At 42.7% G+C, this 22,078-nt stretch overlaps 1 protein-coding gene across 9 annotated transcripts in view; it reads right to left on the bottom strand.

Annotated features, from left to right (window-relative positions):
- Positions 1-1,225: 1,225 nt before the first annotated feature.
- Positions 1,226-22,078, bottom strand: part of LOC102435157 (zinc finger protein 502) — a 30,014-nt gene continuing 9,161 nt past the window's right edge. For 2 of the 9 annotated variants that reach the window (XM_014466040.2, XM_014466041.2), the window contains exon 4: positions 19,677-21,469. In XM_014466040.2, coding sequence (XP_014321526.1) covers positions 20,223-21,469 — 1,247 coding nt within the window. In that variant the 3' untranslated portion in view covers positions 19,677-20,222. Of the gene's footprint in view, positions 4,097-4,614; positions 4,848-11,197; positions 11,310-17,460; positions 21,470-22,078 lie in introns of those variants that run through there. The other 7 variants (XM_023764158.1, XM_023764157.1, XM_023764156.1 and 4 more) reach the window with 7 other exon arrangements.

Below are 22,078 nucleotides of genomic sequence, written 5' to 3'. Positions count from 1 at the left end.
AATTTATCCTATTGATGAAGTCTTTACCATAGGTGATATTTCTAACAATATAGTGTTAAGAGTTAACAGCCAGGAAACACATCTTGTGATGAAAGGCCAAGATACAGTGGCCTGTGAGATCTGCTGAGCAGCCTTAAGAAAACTGCTTCACCTTCTGTAAACTGCTAAGAACAGTGGGTTCTGTTATAAAAAATTGCCCTGTGCCAGGTTTTGAGAGCGTATCTTCACAGCTGGAGAGAGAAGTATATGTGATATCTCTCCCACATTCCCACTAATGGTAATTAATGGCTCAAACCAATGCTTACAAGGCAACTGCTCCTGAAAAAAGTCAATGCTGAGTTCCAGATAATCAACCATTTGAGAATCAACTTACTTTCATGGTTTTTATAGCCATATTTTAGAAACTGCATTATGCTACAGATTAGAGAAATGATTTCCTGTCAAAGGCCATCCTCACTTCATCTTCCAGAGCTGAATTTCTGGGTAGCAGTTAAGAACATGAAAAGGGCCCTAACCGGTTTGGCTCAGTGGGATAGAGCGTCGGCCTGCGGACTGAAAGGTCCCAGGTTCGATTCCGGTCAAGGGCATGTAGCTTGGTTGCGGGCACATCCCCAGTAGGAGGTGTGCAGGAGGCAGCTCATCGATGTTACTCTCTCATCGATGTTTCTAACTCTATCCCTCTCCCTTCCTCTCTGTACAAAATCAATAAAATATATTTTTTTAAAAAAACATGAAAAGGGGGTTAGGGGGGGAAAGTGGTCCTAATATATGGTAACAGGAGATTTGACTTTGGGTAGTGAACACATGGTGCAATATACAGATCTTGTAACACAGAAACCCAAACCTGAAACCTGTATGTTCATGTTGACCAATGTCACCCCAATAAATTTAATAAACAACATGAAAGGGACTGAGGAATGAGAGAAAAAATGCTCTATCTCTCAGAATAAAATACCATCAGTCAGTGGTAACCTGTGATATTTTTATTTTCAGGAATTTAAAAAAGAGGTCATCCTCTCAAACTCTTTCCCAATGTAGCTCATGAGAAGTATTTCCCTAGATCAGTGATGGCAAACCTTTTGAGCTCAATGTGTCAGCATTTTGAAAAACCCTAACTTAACTCTGGTGCCGTGTCACATACAGAAATTTTTTGATGTTTGCAACCATAGTAAAACAAAGACTTCTATTTTTGATATTTATTTTATATATTTAAATGCCATTTAACAAAGAAAAATCAACCAAAAAAATGAGTTCGCGTGTCACCTCTGACATGCATGTCATAGGTTCGCCATCACTGCCCTAGATACTCCTAATCTGTACCTAAGGGTAAATATCCAGGACAACATATGCCCAATAAAATTAGAAACACCTGAGATCTAACAAATCTGTATTATACCACCAGTGGCATAATTACATGAAACCTAGCCCTCCCAACTAGTGACCAACACTTTCATTAGGTCTGGTGCAGCATCCCCCAACTCCGGCCAATCTAAAAGGCTGTCTTCCTTCTTCGCTAACGCTTTCTTCTCCTTAAAGGCAAACAAACTGAGTCAAATCCCACTTGGTTTAGACAGTTAATCTTAGTGGGTTCCTCTCCCCGATTCCCTGTGAACCAGTAACCCAGCCACATTTATAAGCTCAAGAGAAAGGTGTACACCTCTGTCTAGGCCAGTGGTATGCCGATGGCTTGCTCAGGCATAAGCAGGTTTCTTGCTCTGTGGCTTATGATCACTAGCCAAGCACAGGCCATTTCCATCCTGGATAAGCTACTGTTCCTCTGGAACAGAGGTTGGCCCTTCCTCCCCATGGCCTTCTTAGCAAATATGACTCCCTTCCAGAAATGGCATCATTCAAGAAAAGACTCTCTTGACCTATTTCTTTCTTCAGCTTAATAGGATCAGGAAAGATCTCCCTCATTCTGATAAAAGCCTTCTTTACCAACGTATATGTTGAGATCACCCGTTCTTGGTTCTCCTTACTGGTAAATGAATATGGACCGTCTTTCACTTGTTTCTGTCTCCCCTTTATGGGACCACTTCCACAGGCTGAGCAGCTTCCCCCACAGTAACATGGTCAGAGCTGCCTCAGAAATTTAGAGGCTACTTAGCACTACCTCAAACTGCTGCCACTTTCAAAATGACAGTGTTTAGAAAAGCATCTAAGCCAACTGGTGAGTGAACATACATGACAATTTGGGAAGATAGGTGAGTGTAGTAAGGGAACGACAAACACTAACTTAACAAATGGCACTTCAAGGTATGAGAGTCACATGAGAAGAGAGGAGTGGCAAGCAACAAGGATTTATCTGAAAAGAAGGAACTTCCTTTCTACCCGGTACTCCCAGATGCCCACCTGGAGTAGGCTCTGCATTCTCCAAGCCCCCACAAATATTTCTGGAAATACTCTAATGAGGGCAGCATTTAAGGCTATTTCATCCTTCCTTCCAGGAACTATACCTGCCCCCACTCCTCAGCCAGATTCCTAGCCACTGTTTGAGAAACTGCCATTACCTAATGCCAGGTTCATTCACTACTGTGAAGTTTCTGATGTCTGAAAAGCACTGAACTATGTCTGAAGAATTTTCCACATTCAATGCATTCATAAGGCTTCTCACCAGTGTGAATCCTGTAATGTTCGCTAAGGTGTGCATACTTGCGGAAGGTTTTCTCACACTCACTACATTTAAAGAGCTTCTCACCAGTGTGAGTTCTATGATGTTCAGTAAGAGATGAGCTATGAGCAAAGGCTTTCCCACATTCTTTACATTTATAGGGCTTCTCTCCAGTGTGAATTCTCATGTGCTGAGTGAGGCAGGTATTCTGATTGAACCCTTTCCCACATTCATTGCATTTATAAGGTTTTTCTCCAGTGTGACTTCTCTGATGCCGAGTAAGACAAATGCTCTGAATGAAAGCTTTACCACATTCACTGCATTTGTAGGGTCTCTCCCCTGTGTGAATTCTCTGATGTTTCGTGAGTGGGGTACTCTGAGTAAAAGCTTTGCCACATTCTTTACATTTATAAGGTTTCTCTCCAGTATGAATTCGCAGGTGTTTAATAAGGGATGGACTCTGACAAAAAGCTTTTCCACATTCCTTACATTTATAGGGTTTCTCTCCAGTATGAATTCTCTGATGCTGAGAAAGATTTGCCTTTGTTTGAAAAGTTTTCCCACAATCATCACATTTATGGGGTTTTTCCCCCGTGTGAATTCTCTGATGTTGTATAAGATTTGAGTGTTTACGAAAAGAAGAGCCACATTCAGTGCATGAGTAAGGTTTCTCACCAGTGTGGATTCTCTGATGATGAATGAGGTGTGTATTCTGATTGAATGCCTTGCCACACCTATTACATTTATAAGGTTTCTCTCCAGTGTGAATTCTCTGATGTTCAGTGAGATGTGAATGATTGCGGAAGGAATTCCCACATTCATTGCATTTATAAGGTTTCTCTCCAGTGTGGATTCTTTGATGCTGAGTAAGAAATGATCGACAACGAAATGTTTTCCCACATTGCTCACATCTGTATGGTTTCACTTCGGTGTGAATTCTTTGATGCTGGACAAGGAATGAACTACAACTAAAGGCTTTCCCACATTCCTCACATACATAGGGTCTCTCTCCAGTATGAGTTATCTGATGTTGAGTAAGGGATGAGCTCTGAGTAAATGTTTTTCCACATTCGTTACATTTCCAAGACTTTTTCAGAATGGAGAGGGTTGAGCATTTACTTTGGTTTGAAATCTCATTGGTGTGTATGCTACTTGTCTCCCACTGATGTAGACTATCTTCTGTAGAAACCCTGAGATGAGTAACAAGGCTTGAGGTCAAAAGCAACCTCTTCTCAAAATTATATTCTTGGCTCATCATTTTAGGAAGTGCTTCCTTTCGGATGAAAGTTATTCCCCCAAAACCTCCTTCCTGGAAAAAGCATGACCTGGGCACCTCTTCAGGAGAGTTTTCCTTCATGCTCTCACATGCATATTTTTGTTCAAATGTAGAATCCCGGGATTCATCCTCTTGGAGCCTGTTTCCTACTGTCCCCGGTGACTCAATTTCAGAGACTTCCTGCTCTGGAGCAGACTTGTTCACCCAACCTGAAAGAAACCATCAGAATCAATCTCTCTTATACAAGGCAAAGTGAAGGCCCTTGAAGTTCTGGGACCTAACTTTGCAGGTCTCAGTAAAAAGCAAGTGGGACAACTAATTCAAAGTTGCAAGTGGTAGAAGAGATCTATATCAGGATAAGGTGATCACCATTAATTAGGAATTCCATGGAAAGGGCAGCTACAGACACCCAGAGAGTGAGAGAACCAGAGACAATGGAGATAAGGGGAAAATAACAAACAACAACAAGCTAATGATTGGGGCAAGACAGGAAACATGGGTGTTTTATATCTAAAGAATGGAGGATAGTGGGAGAATGTAAAATGGCAAATCCTGGGAATGAAAGAGATAAAATGAGTACAGGGGAAAAGTCCCCAAGAGATACCCAGTTCTACCCCCAACGACCCTAAAGAGATGATAGTTTTATTGCCTGAGCTTCATTCAGTTTCTCTTGTAAAATTTCCAAAGCCCTGCTGCTTCTCCCACTGGTTGTACCTTGCTAACTCACCTGGAAAAATCTCTTTTCAGCTCCTTGCATATTCAACATCCACAAATCTCCTTGCTTTAATTATAAAACACTTCAAGGTTGGAAAACTGGGAGCCCTGCTCACAGGGGAAACAGGTAGAGATGGGATATCACTGTCCCAGTAGACAAAAATGAGAAAGAGCTGTTGCCTAGGGAGACTAAACGACTCACACAAAACTTGTCAGGTGAGCAATGTGACTGCATCAACAAAAATCAGGGTTGGCTAATAGCATTCTAGGTTCACAACTCCATCTGTCAATTCTTCAAGAAGTGACAGCTAGACAGAATGATAACAAACACTCAAGTAATTGATGAATAATTAAGAATATTATTTATAAAGATAATTAAGAAGTGGATAGGAATATTCAAGTTAATATGTATCTGCTGTCCATTATACAGTAATATGTATGAAAAGTCAATAAATTGAGAAGTTGTATGGGAGTCACAACAAGGCTAATGCATTAGTCTGATCCAGCCCTGCCGGGGTAGCTCAGCAATTGAGCATTGACCTCTGAACCAGGAGGTCATGGTTCGACTCCTGGTCAGGGCAATCTCTCCCTCCCTTTGTGAAATGAATAAAAGATATATTTTTAAAAGGCTTCAGTTTAAATAAAACACTTTGTAATTTTTTTACTTATAAAAGAGTTGAAAAAATAAAAGTAGTTTCTGGTGTTTGGAATGTCAAAATTCCAAAAGCTTATCCAAAAATGTCTCTTCATATTCTTCATATAACCTTGACATGAGAAGTAGAATTGGCAGCATTATCTCAAGGAAAAGAGACTTTTTTTTTTATACCATAATTGAGAGCTCAGAGGCATGAAAAAATAGACTGTGCCTGGTGAAGTACGTAATCAGGCTGGTCCTGTGGACTTCTCAGGACTGCAACCAAGATACATGTCCTTGACCAGAATCGAACCTGACCCTTCATTCAGCCCATGGGTTAACGCTCTATCCCCTGAGCCAAACCGGCAAGGTTGAAGAATCCATTTTTATTTTAAATTGAAATGTTTTTAATGCTAAAACTTAAGTCCAGTAAAGGTGCAGGGGAAGGAAGTTTCTCACACATTACCGGTGGGAATGTAAACTGGTACCATCTTTCTAGAGGTATTTGGGCAATAAGTATCAGATCTTAAAGTTGTAGATTCATTTGCATTTGTGACACAGTGATCACCATTTTGTGGGTGTATGAACTAAGATGAGAATACTCATTATGAGTATACAACACCTGCAGGGTATCTCAGAAGATGCTCAAAGTCATGGGTATATGTAATAAAAATGCCTATATTGTTTGGCCCACTAATTCCACTATTAGAGCATTCTCATAGAAGTAACTTTCCAGAGAGGAAAATGACTGAATCCTTTCATTAACTGCTAAAAAGAAGAAAAAAGCCCTGCAATGTTGTAGGAAACACAATTTTCTATTGATGAGACACCAAGGCTTAGCAAATTATAGTATTTCCACTTGGTAGAAATTATATAGGCATTAAGATTAAAGTAAAATATAAAAATACGTGACCAATTGGAAAAATACTTATGGAAAAATGCAGGATATTAAAATTTCAAGTACAATATAACATCCTATATGTTAAAATATACACATGCCTAAGACCAAGAAGGAAAATTAATCTTCAATCACTATAACGATATAGTAAATTTTGAATGATTTTTCCCTCTAGTTCCCAAATTTCTTCAATTATCACATTTTGTATTATATTTTAAAAACTAACTTAAGTCTCTAACAATATGTATCACACTGTTAACCATGATCATCTCTGAGGAATAAGATTATGGTAAAATTTTGCTGTAAGGCCTATCTTTTTGCAATACTTGAAAGTATTCCAACAAAAATAAACAACTCTTCTAATGAGAAGAAAAGTGAAAAATATAATCAGAGAGAAGCACAAAGATGTATGTACAAAGATCATCCTCTTACTATAATTGTAAAAAACAACAACACTGAAGTCATATAAATATGACATATTTTGGAACTATTAAAAATCATGTTTTCAAAGACAATTCATGAGAAAATACAATATATTAGAATAGGATAGAAACAGTAAAACAAAAAATATGCACACATATACCAACATTAGTAAGCATTCAATAAACAGAAACTATTATTAATACACAGATATTTACAAACACACACAAAGGACGGAAGAAAACCCATCAAATGCTAACACACCGATCTCTAGGACATTTAATAGGTTACTTTGTCCTTTACACTCTCTTATATATTTCACTTTCCCTACAATAAACATGCATTACTTTTATAGTCAGAGAAATCATTCTTTTGAAAATGACAGATCTCACCATAAAATAAAAACAAAAGGTAGATCCAATGGATATGGTATTGGCCTCCCATTCAGAGTAAGATTAAAGTGGATTGGATTAGGAGTCAGGAAACTTTGCTATGTCATAGCCCATGTAATTGGGCCTACACGATAGGCTATTTAACTGAAAAAAGTGACAAATTAGATAATGTACATGAGTTCTTCTAGCTCTAACATTTTGTAAATCCTAGATAAATGACTTAATTAATGTAAAACATTTATGGCGATCTGCCACAATATAAGCACTCAACAGGAGTTAAGAGTTATTATGTTTGATCCTAAGGCCTAAGGAGAAGACAGCTTAGAGACAATACTCCCTTCTCCAACTGTGGATCATCATAGCTGTCAGCAGTTTGTTTCTGTCAAACTGCAAACTTTTTTCTGTAAAGGGCTATAAAGTACGTATTTCAGTCTTCCTGTTTAGGTTATATGGCCTCACTCTCTGTCACCATTCAACTTTGCCTTTACAGTCTGAAAACTGAACTAGAAATATGTAAACAAATGAACTTATCTGTTTTAATAAATCATTTTTACCCTGGCCAGTGTGACTCAGTGGCTAGAGCGTCGGCCTGTGCACCATCAAGGGTACTATCTTGGTTGCAGGTTGATGCTCAGCCCCAGTTACGGGAGGCAACCAATCAATGTCTCTCTCTGGTGAGGATTTAAAATTGTGTTTTTTCATTTTTTATTTTATTTTTTTACAAAAACATGAACCACAGATTACCTACTCCCTGGTGGATAAATTCCCCAGAAAGGAATTACAGGTGTTTCCACAAATGCCTAGTGTGGAATAATCTGAGTGTTGGTGATTTTAAGATGCTAAAAAGGCTCTGTTTGAATCCAGACTTGGGGTTAGATGGGTATTATACTGAAAGGTAAAAGGAAAGAAGCTTTAAGTAGTTTCACCCTGTTAAAAGTAATTGGGAAGCTACAGGACTATAGAGACACAGCAGGACTCTTAGAGGCAATACTGGAGAGGACTCTGCTGGCATTCATGGAGTGATACCTTGACTTCGACTTTTGAAGACTCTGCCGGGTGTGCTCTGCCTTTGTTGCTGCAGGCACAGAGAATCCAAGACACCTGACTTTTCCTAAGAAAATGAAAAATCACTACCAACTAAACTATGGTATAAGTACAGATGGTAAAAAATAAAGAAGTACAGATGGTGAGGCTCATTCTGGTATTAGAAATATTAAAATGTGGGAGGAAATAGTAATTGGGCGTGGGTTTCACCCTCTACCTTGTAAGCTTTCTCCCCACTGCCATCTCTTCATCCCCAAAATAATTAGCTGAAGTGTTCTGGGCAAGCCAGGTAGCTTTTTTCAAGAATTTGAAACCACAATTCTTTCAATAAAATCACACTTACATGTACTCTTCTCTGAAGCCCTTCTTGAATTGGTCAGTCGGCCAAGTACCATTCACTGAGGCTGCAGTTGCACAATGGATTTATCTCTGCTGCAGCTTTCGGGCACTTACTAGCAACTTATCTATTCTCTGTACAATTTCCTCTTTCAAAACTACAGATAATAAGTTACTGAGAAGGTTAAATATATTAGCACAACTGCTTCAAACAGTATCTCTCTCTCTCTCTCTCTCTCTCTCTCTCTCTCTCACACACACACACACACACACACACACACACACACACACACATATATACACATTCCAGACCGGAAGTATCTTCTCATTTGGCAGGCGCCAACATCACTCATTCCGTGACCTGAATTCTGCGTAATATTTGGCAATAAGCAGATAGTAAAATTTTGATGGAAGACATTGACGTCTGCATACATGCTGTAACATACAATCTGTCAACTGAGCCTTGGAAAGAAAGGAAGGCAAGGATTACTAGACAGTCTAACTTTAGAGATGAACCAACAGCCTCTGTATCCCCATGAATTACATAACCAAGGTCTCGACACCCTCCACCGCGTGGGCTTAGCAGTATCTGCCGTCTCCTATTCCACGGGCCCTACAAAGCTTCTGAGCTGCAGGGCTGATTGGGGGAGTAGGTGGTATCCAGACCCAGACCCGGGGTTTCGTTACCGACCATTTATCTATCACTCAATCACCCGTCCATTCACTCCATCTTCTCAAGCGTCTCCTCTGGGCTGGGCCCGCGGCCGGGTGCTGGGGCCCCGTGAGAGCAGCGCTGAGGCCGCCGGGAGAACAAGGCCGGCGCAGGCAGCAATGCCGGGAGAAGGGAGAACGAGGCCGGCGCAGGCTTCCTCTATAACCCCCTGGCCCTCCGCTCCGCTGTCCCCCTCCCTGGGCCCGCCCGCTCACCGTGATCCCGGAGTTGCCCTGGGGCGGTTACTGCGGTCCCAGCCAAGCCTGCAATCCCCGGCGCAGAGAAACCTGCCTCGGCCGGAAGGGCAGTGGCGCGGCAGGAAGTGCGTCACCAGCGGCCCCGACACCCTCCCCCTCGCGCATCTCTAGGCCGCTTCTCTAGGAAGCAGGAGGAGCATCTATCTCCCCAAGAGCCTTAAAGAAGGGAATTCGGCTCTGGCTGGTTTGGCTCGGTGGATAGAGCGTGCGCCTGCAGACTGAAGGGTCTCAGGTTCGATTCCGGTGGGGGGCACATGCCCGGGTTGCGGGCTCCATCCCCAGTGGGGGGCATGCGGGAGGCAGCCAATCAATGATTCTCTCTCATCATTGATGTTTCTCTCCCTTTTCCTTCCTCTCTGAAATATGTAAAAATGTATTAAAAAAAAAAAATTCTGACCTGGTTTCCCTCCAGCTGCATCCTAATATCCCAGAAATACTACGTTGTCCCGGAACACAGTGACCACCTCGTCCCTCATTAAACTGTAGATGGGGCATTAGGGCTGGAAAGGGGGCTGGGTGGGAGTCACAATGGACCGTCTCTGTAAGGGACTAGTAGATCCCACCTGCTAAAAGCCCCTGACGAAGAACCTTGAATGATCTACTTTTTAGTTAGAATAATGGACAAGTTTCCCAATCTAGGCCCCCACACACTGAAGTGTTACCCGAAGGGACAGTAAACACTGTTCACCATCCCACCCCGGCCTCTGGCAGCCACTCCAGCCCCAACAGCTGTTGGGTTCAGGGGCCATCCAACTGCTCCTGCCAGACTCTTACCTCCTGAGACATCCCCTCACAGCTGCTCTGGCCTCAGGGTCACAGAACCATCTGGCTCCTCCCTTAGCACAGTGGCTCCTTGGACTTCATTCTAAACAGATTCTACCTTGGTTGACCCGAGTTATGGCTTCACATCTTCCCTCTGACCTGTTCCTATCCCCTCATCAGCCAAGGCCTCTGCTTATTACTCTGGAAGTTTTGGGTGAATATGTAACTCTCCCAGCAGTGGTGACAGGGATTCAGCCCAGCTCCTGGGGAAGGACTGTGCTAGACTGGGCCTTTGCTGGCTTCAGTCTCTGCCCAGTTCAGGGCCCACCACCACCAGGGGACAAAAACGAACAGTTGCTCAAAGAGTCTCCCGTCCACATCTATGCCAGAAACTACCCCCTGATCAACTGTGAAAGTAAAAATGTCTTTCCAATCAACTAAGGCTTCGTTTTCTTTTACCCATTCCGACCCTGGCAGGTCTGTGCAACTAGGCAGCCTTTCAATGGTTACAAAGACATTTCAAATCCACTTCATCCCAAGCTTAAACCCGAGTGGAGGTCGGGGAAGGGAGAACTGATGTTCAAAAGGGTTAGGGATTTGTCCTGGGCTGTTGATGAGTGAGGGGCAGGGCCAGCCTAGAATGCTTCTTCCCCACCACGAGGTCTGAGAGACTCATCTTGTCCCGAAACATGGCCTGGTTTATGCCCCATCCACCCAATGCCAGATAAATCAGCTGGGCAGGAATGGAGGGTCTCAGGGTCTTGGAAGCCACCCACGCATGGTCTGATCCCCTCCTTTTCAACCCCTTCTGCTCCAAACACACACACTCTGCCTGCCACCCCCTGCCATGTCTCCACTCTTCCCCTTCCCCATTGCCTATATTTCCCTTGCAGGCCCTGGCCTCATCCCAAACACTCCCATCACTCCCCATCCTTGTTGCAGCCTCCTCCTTCCCCTCACTGACCTCAGGCTACAGCCTCTCCTTTGTTTTCCCTCCCAAAGCTTGACTACAGCATCATCCTCCCTACCCATCTCCACCCCCACACCCCTCAGCACACCTTTGCCCCTCAGGATCTTCCCTTTTCCTCCACTAGCTGCCCTCTCCCCTGCCATCCCAAACCCCACCCCACCCTTAGCTCACCAAATGAGGAGATGGACTCAGTGAACCTCCCAGGGCCCTGGCTGCAGGCTGTTGCTGGGCAGCTCTTGGGAGGTGTCTTCATATTGGTGATCCTCCACCTGAGTTCCTCCCACTGAACCAAGGAGAAAAGGGGCAGAGGTGGGGCCAAGACCCAAAGAGGTCCTTACTCCAAAATGAATTTCAAATGGACCTATCTCAAAGTAGACTAGTCAAAGGGTTATGCCATGGGAACTGTATAGTCTTGAAGATGGGAAGTCTTTGATTTGACGCTAAACTGTAAATATTAAGGTAAAAGGACTAACTATCAACTGGGGAAAATATTTGCAACACATATGGCAGATAAAAGAGTAATTTCTTTACTATAGTTTGTACAAATCATTTCTTAAACAGATCAACAACCCAACAGAAAATGTTAAAGAACATGAACAAGCAATGCAAATTCAAAAAGAAAATATACATGGCTTTTAAGCACGAGACACGATAGCCAGTTTCACTCATAAATGAAAGTAAAACATGAGAGCATTTTTCACTTATCAGATCATAAGTCCAAACAATAGTTTCACAGAGGATTCAGGGAAATGGGCATTTTCATACACATACTGGGAACCACAGCTGCAATTTCTATTAAAATATCAAATGCCCTTACCCTTTATCAATTTATCCTGCAAAGTGGCACACATACCAAAGGAGAGTGTGCCGGGGTATTCAGCATGTTGTTGCTGTCATAGGAAAAGACAGGAAAGAAACTACATGTCCACCCACAGGGCACTCGCTACATGAATCACAGCACATCCACACAATGGAAGGTCACACAGCAGTGAAAAAAAGAATGAGGTAGATCTTATATAGGCTAATAGAGAAACATCTCCAAGACATATGAAAAAGCAAGGTATAGGCAATGTGCATCATAAACTCCTGTGTGTAGGGAGGGGGTGTGATACAGAATATTGCAAATGCATGGACTATCTCTGGAAGGATCATCAATTTTTATTTTTATTTTTTCCTGAAGTTATCTCTGGGCTGGGAGACTTACTCTTCACTGTTTGCTTTTGCACCGAAACTTCAGATAAGGAGAGGGGTTCCTGGGGACACACTGAGGAAGTAACTTGGGAGAAAGGGGCTTTGGCTTCAGAGTTGTTCTAATCCTGACTGTGAGTCCTGGCTTTGTAAATGGGATAAGAAGACTTCCCTCCTGAGGTGAGGGTTAAATGAGATAAAAGTCATATGGCATTTAGCATGGTGCCTAGCACACAGAAGCCCCTCAACTAATGGGGTGGTTACAACCTTGGGTTGCCTCCCTCGTCTCCTCCCAACATCATAGTTATGTTGGCCACTGTGAACACACAGGGTGGCCTCACTGAGGCCCAAGGAAGCCAGGGACGGTCAGGTCTGGGCAAGGCCCCATTTGTCACAGGTCACACCTCACCAGGAGGTGGAGGCCTGGATTTCTGGCTTGGGAATTTTGCTTCTTGCCCCTAAGGCCTACTCATTCCATCTGTCCTTACTCTGACCCCCTGCCACTGACTAGGTCAGAATCCCATGGTCTCTTTTGGACTCTGACAAAAGCCGTCTGTGTGGTCTCCAGGATTTCTTTCACCAGTCTAGCCTCTACACTCTGCTGCTCCCTACTACATATTCCACACTCCACTGAACCTCTCACCACTCTGCACAAGCCGAGATCTTCCCCTTTTACTAATTCCCCCTCTCCTGATCATAAAAGATTCAGGCTCATTGTAAAAAATGTAGACAATACAGGAAAACTTAACCACTGTTAATACACGATGTACTTATTTCCTTCAGATCTTTTCTATGCGTGTACACTTAAGAAAACTGGGTTCTCAGCCCTGGCCAAGTAGCTCAGTTGGTTGGAGCGTTGTCCCAATACACCAAGGCTACGGATTCAATCCCATTAGGGCACATACAAGAAACAACCAATGAATACGTAAGTAAGTGGAACGACAAATTGATGTTTTGCTCTCTCTCCCTCTCTCTAAATTCAATAAATAAAAATTTTAAGAAACTGGGCTCTCTTTTGATTTAATTTTGTACTTTTGCATAATTTAAATATTCTTTAAATTATGATTTTTAGTGGTTGCATAATTTAATCATTCTATTACTGGTCACTTTGGTTGTTTTCAATGTAAAATAATAATTGACAAATATATAAATCATTGTTACAATAGTCACTTTGAGGATAACTTTCTGAAAGGGCACTACTGTATCAAAGCATAGCAACATTTTTTTTAAATGGCTGAGCTTCCTTTAAAATGATAATGGGTTAAAATGGTTCAAAATGTATGAATAACGATGATGGGATAAGATAAGCAAATTTCTAGAAGACAGAAAATGGGTAGGTGATCACTGAGAAAGCTGGGTGGAGGGAATACCAGCTTGGGACACTTGCTGAGGGCAATACAACTGAAGGAGGTAACTGATCTACCCTGCCAACCCCCAGAGAGACTTAGGACTTGGAAACCCCAAGTACAATGAAGGGTGGGAGGGGTGGGGCTGCAACTAAGTCTGTACTAAGCCTTGATTCCCTTCCCTCCCACTCCTAGAGAAGCACTTACAGCATCCAATCGCCAGACAAAAACATCAGAGGATTTTTTGCTAAAGAAATGTAAGGGGCCCAGACAAAAGATCCCTTCGTTCTGGCATTTACAGGTTTCGGGAAACAACTTGCTCCCTATCAGTCATTTTAAAGGGAAGCCTCTTACTGAGCTAATTCCACTCCCACTGAGAGGTCTGGACTGGGCTTTCCATACATACATACAACAAGTGCATCAGTAAGACTCATCATGTATTTGAGGAAAGTCTCCAATGAGTGAATAAGATAAAGAGACAAAAAGGACTCAGGCAGGGCATGAAGGGGGTGAGGTAATTCAGGTGACAGAAGAGGCTTTTAAGAAAAGTCTTGCCCTAGCCGGTTTGGCTCACTGGATAGAGCGTTGGCCTGGGGACTGAAGAGTCCCGGGTTTGATTCCAGTCAGGGGCATGTACCTTGGTTGCAGGCACATCTCCAGTAGGGGGCGTGCAGGAGGCAGCTGATTGATGCTTCTCTCTCATCGATGTTTCTAACTCTCTATCCCTCTCCCTTCCTCTCTGTAAAAAACCAATAAAATATATTTTAAAAAAAAAAGAAAGAAAACTCTTAATTAAAATACTCAGATTTGAGAGGCATCTCTAAAATGAGGATAGTATGCTACAAAAAGGAACAAACAAGAAGAAACTTAAAAACTAAACTAATTACTGCAAAATAAAAAAAATCACTAGAAAGGTTAAAAAATAATCAAGGTACTCTACCAGAAAATGGCAAAAGACAAAGAAATAGAAATAATAGAGAAAGTAGTTAAGGTTCAATCCAGAAGGTCCAACATTTGATTGACAGGAATTCACGATTAACAGAAAGAGTAAAAATAGGAAAAAAATATATGGAAAGGAGGAACTGCCAAATAACACAAGAAGAAAATTTCCAAGAGTAGAAGTATCTGAGTCACTAAATTGAGAAATTCCAGCAAGAACGTTAGGGAATTGAGTGCACCCAGGATAAAGTGGAGACTTTAAAAGCTTCCAGCCTTGGCGGGAGGGAACAGGTCACAATGATGCAGATACTACTTACTGATTGTCAAAGAAGTACGATTCAGACTGGAATCAGACATCCACGAACTCCTGAGGAAAATTTCAATCTAGAATTCCAGAGCCCGTCAAACTACCAATCAAGGTGAGGGCAGAGTTTGAGATATGGATATGGTACTGGCCTCCCATTCAGAGTAAGATTAAAGTGGTGAGGACAGAGTTTGAGATAGTTCTTACATTTATAGGGTTTCTCTCCAGTATGAATTCCACAATTTTGCCTCATACTCTTTCTTGACAAGTGACTTGAGGATGCGCTGCAGTAAAATGAGGGAGTAAGGAAAGAAAGAGGAAGAGATGGAATTCAGGACACAACAGAGCCCTGTGTATCAACAGAACTGAAGGCAGAAAGACCATCAAGGACGGACAAGAGTAGGAGGCTACAGGTATCAGGAAGGCAAATACACGGGGAAAAAAGGGGACTTAACAGAGTAACTAACTGGATGGAGAAGTTGAAAAAACACTGATGTACTAAAAGCAACCAATACAAGCAGGAAAGAAGGCAACTAGAAACTTCAGTGAAAACAAAATGCTGTTCCAAAATGGAAATATAACCAGAGTAAGCTACTCAATCTGCAGTGAACAACATGTACACAGTCATGATTCATACTGCTTATTTTAAACTTTTAAAAGAAATCAAAAAGCATAGAAAAAAGACTAACTATGGTTCCAGAACAGAATTCAAGAGCTTTCAGACTTGACATTGTCAGAGGCAGAGACGTAGAAAAGGGAAGGAGAAAGGGACAGGGTGCATCCCACATCTTACAAAGTGGGAACTGAGATCATGTTTACAGTTAATACAATAAAAACGAAGTATGCAAATATAATAAATAATTCATTTTTTCCCTTATTATAAAATTCTTGCTCCTTATAGGAAATATGGAAATTACTTTAAAAAAAACTTTTAATCACCCATAATTCAATTCTTCACAGGGCCTGGGTTTGAACCTAAACTCTGCAATTTACCATCTGTATGGCTGTGAACAAGTCACTTAACCACTTAAAAACTTTTATTCTATTTCTTTCAGGTAATTTATCTATATGCTTTCTGCTAGTATATGTATCATTATATAAGAATTGTACTATGTACACAATTTTGAATACAGATTTTTTTCATTTCAAAGCATAAAGTAAAACTCTGGATACATATCATGTCATGCTCTTCTATATTTCTAAATATATTTCTAAACATGCCCTTCACCATAGGACGAGAGGTTTCCCAGAGATGGGACTTGAACCAAATCTTGAAAGAAACCTAAGTATGCTAAGTAGGCAGGGCTGGGCGGAGTGGTGGTGAGGTACTATAGGCACCGAGGACAGGGGGAGCAAAGGCACACAGAACAGCAAGCACATACCTCCAGGCTGCAGTAAAAGGTGCATAGGAAGTAGAGGGTAGGTCAGAAAGAGACTATGAAGAGCTTAGTAAATCACGTTAAGGGATCCAGACAGTTTCTCACAAAAGATGTGAGAAGAGGGTTTGTTAGACCTGTTTGCTCTGGCACCCAAGCTAGGACCATGTTTGCTACAAAGACAGTAGATAATTTTGTATATGATACACAGGAAGCCAGGAATGCCTCCTGGAGTTCTAGTCTGGGTGCTGGACCATGCCGCGATTTGCTAAGGGAGGGAAGCCAGAAGCAAAATTCATCTACCTTCATTTTTTAAAATGTCACTGGTGATGAATGTGCATCCCCAGATGAGACTTTAGGCCATAGAGCAGTGGTTCTCAACCTTCTGGCCTTTAAATACAGTTCCTCATGTTGTGACCCAACCATAAAATTATTTTCGTTGCTACTTCATAACTGTAATGTTGCTACTGTTATGAATCGTAATGTAAATATCTGATATGCAGGATGGTCTTAGGCGACCCCTGTGAAAGGGTCGTTCGACTGCCAAAGGGGTCACGACCCACAGGTTGAGAACCACTGCTCTAGAGGATCCATGGATTGGCCTCAGAGAGCCTAAATGTCCCTGAAATGAGCACAAAACTGAATGTGCCATCTGCATGTCTCCAGAAGAAGATCCACAACCTCCATCAGAGTCCCAAAGGGGCTGTGACCTCAGAAAGGTCAGGCACACTGGATGGAGCAAGTGGAGAAGCGACAGACATGGGAGGACACCTGCCTCGGCAAGGAAGAGACGGGCTCCAGAGCACAGAGGAAGGATTAGCTTTGCCCAAGCACACTTCTTCCTGAGCCTGGAGAAATTCAGAGCCAACTGTGTTTGCGTATGCGTGTGTTGATCAAGTCTCTCCCCTACACTCCCAAAGTACATCCAGTCGCATTATCACTTTCACATCACCGCGCTCCACTTAATACACATCTGTTGGTCTCATTTAAGAATGAGGACAGGTTTCCCTGCTCCACCCTTAATGCCCATCACTAAGCCTGGCTCTTTGACAACTACAAGTCTGATAGCTCTTAATACAAAGAAAATGAGGCTTCAAAGCTCTCATCCACTTCTAGCAAGACCGGCCAAAGGAAAATGGAGAAAACCCCAAACGGAAGCCAGCTCTGCCAATGAGGATAGTCACTCCTCCCCCACCAAACTGTACAGAAAAAAGTGGGAGGTAATTTATTTTAGGGTTGGAATTGAATTGGGAGGAAGAGTTATTAGTTGGGGAAGAGTACCTGTCTAGTACTCAATCCACTAGGTTCACATGATTTGTGCAGGATTGGGGGTTCTGAACTTGGGTGCAGGTCTGTGAAATCTCAGATCTGGAGATGAAATACAAGCAGAAATCTAAAAAGTCATATTGATAAATGAGGAACAGAAACACATGTAAAACCTAGTCTGCTCATATAAATATTTGATACATTCACTTAAAATACAAATAAAGTAAGTTAGGTCACAGAATCTTAACAAGGGTTAATAGAAGGACCCCAGGGCAGCCAATGGTTTTGCTGAAACCACTTAGAACACTGCATCTCCAGATCTTCCACCCCCGCCTCCCACCGCATTGGATTACACACACCTTGGCCTGCAGGCTTCACCTGACTGCAGTGGTTCATTACCTTGGTTGCACAATGGATCCCCTTCAGAGATTTCAAAATACGAGGCCTGGGAAACAGAAAAATTTTTAAAGAGCCCTAAGTGATTCTGACATGTAGCCAAGGCTGAAAACTACTGCTTTACTGCAAGGTTTGGTCACCAATTCCCAAACCTAGCTTTATATCCCAACCACCTGAGTGGCTTTCTGAAACACCTATGAATGGAAATCTTAAGCCAGGAAATTATAATCATCCATGACTGAGTATTCAATTATGAGGATGAATATACAATGTGAAGCTAAAACAGTTTACCTGCCTTAATGCTTATAAATTCTAGGTGCTATCTTCCAGGAAAGTACACCACTGGCCTCTTGTGCTATCTTCACGGTCAGAGACTTATCCCAAAACTTCACACTTGCTCTCCTCCTTTTCAGCTTCCTGATCGTGGTCAGCAGAGACATGTGGTGTTATCGCTGGGTCTCTCCACCCCCAAACAGGGGAACACAGAAGTCACGATCAGGATCAGTGAGCATTTTTTATTCTTACTTTTGAATCCTACTGATTTCTTGTGTTTGTGTCCACATGACTTAGAGTGGCACTGGGAAAGGAAGTTGCATGTGCTTTGATGAGACTATGTTTGAAGGGAGAAAAAGAGGAGCTGAATAAGCTTTCTTGCATATGTCTTCTGTATATGAAAGTGCCCTATAAACAACAAAGCCCCATGTTGATTAACATTCAGTTTTGCAGAAATGAGACAAAAAATGTATGCACCAAACTGCTTACTACTAGCTGCAGCATTTATAAATGCTCTTACATGCTTAGAGGGGTGGTGGTGGACAGACCCAGAAATCAGGAGACTTAAATTCCAGTCTGATTTGCTGCTGGTGACGCTGCCTAAGGCACACCCTGAAATCTGTCACCATCCCTACCTAAAAATAGACTACACACCCCTTTCTCAGGTTCTCCACAGATCTGGGTGGGGATTACAGGTGGTTGAACAAACAGCATGGCAGAACAAAGAGAATCTGGATTTAGGTCTTAGATTTGAACATTCATCACTTGTTACATGGCCCTGCTTTAAATGACCACTCACAGGTAAATGGGGCAAACCGCTCCTTCAGTGTTGTAAGGATTAAGGTAATGATCTATGTAAAAACATGAGATAAGTGCTGGGTTCATGTTATACATGAAGGTACACAAAGAATAAAATTCTATATAAATACAAGGCAATATTACATAACTCTAGTTATTGCATAGTTTTATAAATAATTTTCCAGGAGTAAAGGCTCAGTGGTAACAAAGGTATCTTACCTTAGCCAGTTTCTTCATCCTTCCAAGTTTTCATATTCCAATACCTTTGAACTTCTCCCCAAAAATTAAGACCTTAGGCATCCCACTCTGCCCCTCCCTCTCCTTCCCTTTCCCACTTTGGCCCTCTCAGAATTAGAAGGGCTCCATTTTTTCTTCTAAAGACCACAGAGAAAGTGAGAATGACACTGACTGAGCCAGTTGGCTGGGCCTGAGCAGTGAGCGGACGACACATGGGCAGGTTCTAGGCCAGCTTGTTCTTTGACTCCCCTACCTGGGACGGGGCCATCAAGAGCAGCTCACTGAAATGGAATGCAGTGGGAGCTGGGGTTCTTTGGAGAGCTGCTCATCTTAGCAAATGAGTACAGCCCAGCAGCATCTGTGGCCCGTGTGTAATCTCCATCAAACCTCAAGTGCTCGGCCATGCAGACTGGGGAAGGGTCAGAAGAGACTCACCAGAGCTTTCCCATCCAAGGTTCATGAGGTATAGAATGAGGGAAACAGCCGTTTTCCTACTTCTGTCCATTTGAGGAGCAGTAGACAGTTAGTAGGTTTAAAAAATATATTTTTAATTACCTAGGGAATGGAAAGCTTATAAATATTCATAGGTGGGTTGTTGGTGAATTGCTACCCCAAGTGGTTTCCTTAACTAGTCACTGCTTAACCCAAAATGCTATGATACAAGGTTCAAAGCGCCAGAATTCCACCAGGCGGACCTATACCAATAAACTGCCTGTTGCTCAAGAAATTACCAGTTAAAAAAAAAACAAATTTAGTTTAAAAATACCTTTCCTCAAGTGGGATCTTCATCATTTAGCTTTGTATGACCCATTTCTAAGAAAGCCACATTCTATTTCCGACACCACCACATCTTAGGGGACAGTTAAAAACAAAGTCCCCGCCTTTAGGGGCTTAGCTTTCATTTTCTTTAAGTCAGCCTCTGAAATGCTTGTGTTTTGTGCTGCACTCCTGAAAACTATTATCTTTAAGACCGTAGCAGGCCTCATTTTTACAAAGGAGGGACACAGCAATGGTGTCTAATTAGGGGGGTAGCAGGTCTGATCAATGCCTGGAGATCTTCCTCTTCGTTTACGTTACTCAACGAGGTGGGTTCTGTGGTGTCGCATGAGGTGGGAGTTGGAAATGAAGGCGGCACCACACTTCTCACACTCGTAGGGCTTCTCCCCCGTGTGGGTTCTCTGGTGCACAGTGAGGCTCGACCGCTGCCTGAAGGCCTTGCCACACTCATTGCACGTGTAAGGTTTTTCCCCATTATGGATTCTCTGATGAATGAGCAGGTACGAGCTGCAGGTGAAGGCCTTCCCGCACTCATTACACACGTAAGGAAGATCGCCACTGTGAATCCTCTGGTGCACGATAAGGCAGGAGAGCTGACTGAAGGCTTTTCCACACTCGCTGCAGTCATAAGGTTTCTCTGCAGTGTGGATTCTCTGGTGCACGATCAGGTGTGAAAAACAGCTGAAGGCCTTTCCACACTCTTTACACTCATATGGCTTCTCACCCGTATGGCTTCGCTGATGCACAATGAGATTGGCACTCTGGGTGAAGGCTTTGCCACAGTCATTACAGGCAAAGGGCTTCTCCCCGGTGTGGATCCTCTGGTGGACAATGAGGTTGGAGCTCCGAGTAAATGTTTTCCCACACTCATTACATTCATAGCATTTTTCTGTAATGTGGACTTTCTGGTGCCGAGCAAGTTGTGAGCTGTAACTGAAGGCTTTCTCACATTCACTGCACTTGAAGGTTTTTTCTAAGGAGTGGATTTTCTGATGGACAGTCAGGTTTGAACTCTGAGTGAAGGCTTTCCCACATTTGGAACAAACATAGGGTTTCTGTCCAGTGTGGATTCGCTGATGCACAACCAGGTTTGCACTCTGAATGAAGGCCTTCCCACACTCGTGACACTCAAAGGGTTTCTCCCCAGTGTGGATCCGCTGATGCACCACGAGGTTAGCACTCTGACTAAAGCCTTTCCCGCACACACTACAAGTAAAAGGTTTCTGCCCAGGCTGGCTTTTCTGGTTTTTAACAGGGCCAGAACTACGGTTGTATCTTTCCCCAGATTTCTGACATTTCTCGTCTTCTTCTTCTTTGAAGCTTCCAGGTACGTGACAGTCCTTCACTGTCACTTGCCTGAAGTCTTTCTTTTCCCTCTTTATTCTCTGCCCCTTTAACATGTTCCCTTTTTCGAAGGCTTCTTCGAACTCAGGTCCTTGAGAGTCAACTTTCTGGATCCTTCCTGATATCATGAAGGGTTTTTCTGCTTCATCACATATTTCAGTTTTTGGAACCAATAATTGTGGGTTCTTGGTCTCAGCACCTGAAACAACAAACAAAAAATACAAGTGTCAGCTTTTTCTAACCTAGAAAAAGAATAAGATCATAAAGTCATAAAGGTGAGGAGGTCTGTGACTTCACTGTCTGTAGAAGGGCTTCATTCAAAGAAAGAATCACCTCTGGCCCTGGCTGGTAGCTTGGTTAGTTAGAACGTCGTCTCAGTATGCCAAGGTTGTGGGTTTGATCCCTGGTAAGAAGCAACCAATGAATGCATAAATAAATGGAACAACAAATCAGTTCCTCTGTCTTTCTTACTTTCTCTCTCTCTCCCTACAATAATAATAATAAAATTAAAAAAGAACCCCCTCACATGCCACCTCTCCTCTGTAGGTTCTTCTGCCTGGCCTATGCTCTCCCCCACACCTAGAGCAGAGTCCACTGATTCATGGTCTTTCCAGCACTTCCATTTCCCTCCACTAGACATTTAACACACGGCCTTATGCCAGGGAAGCCATCTCCAGACAGGTCTCCCCTGGCTGTCTGATGACTGATCTCACAATTAATACCAGTTCTGCAGGACACCAGTCTGTCCCCAGGCTTGAGTTCTTACCTTGTCCACTTAGTGTGAACCTGCTTACAACCCACCAGTTAC

The sequence above is a fragment of the Myotis lucifugus genome, unplaced genomic scaffold (genome assembly GCF_000147115.1).
Source record: "Myotis lucifugus unplaced genomic scaffold, Myoluc2.0 scaffold_319, whole genome shotgun sequence".
NCBI lineage: Eukaryota > Metazoa > Chordata > Mammalia > Chiroptera > Vespertilionidae > Myotis > Myotis lucifugus.
This window is presented reverse-complemented; position numbering and strand designations above follow the sequence as displayed.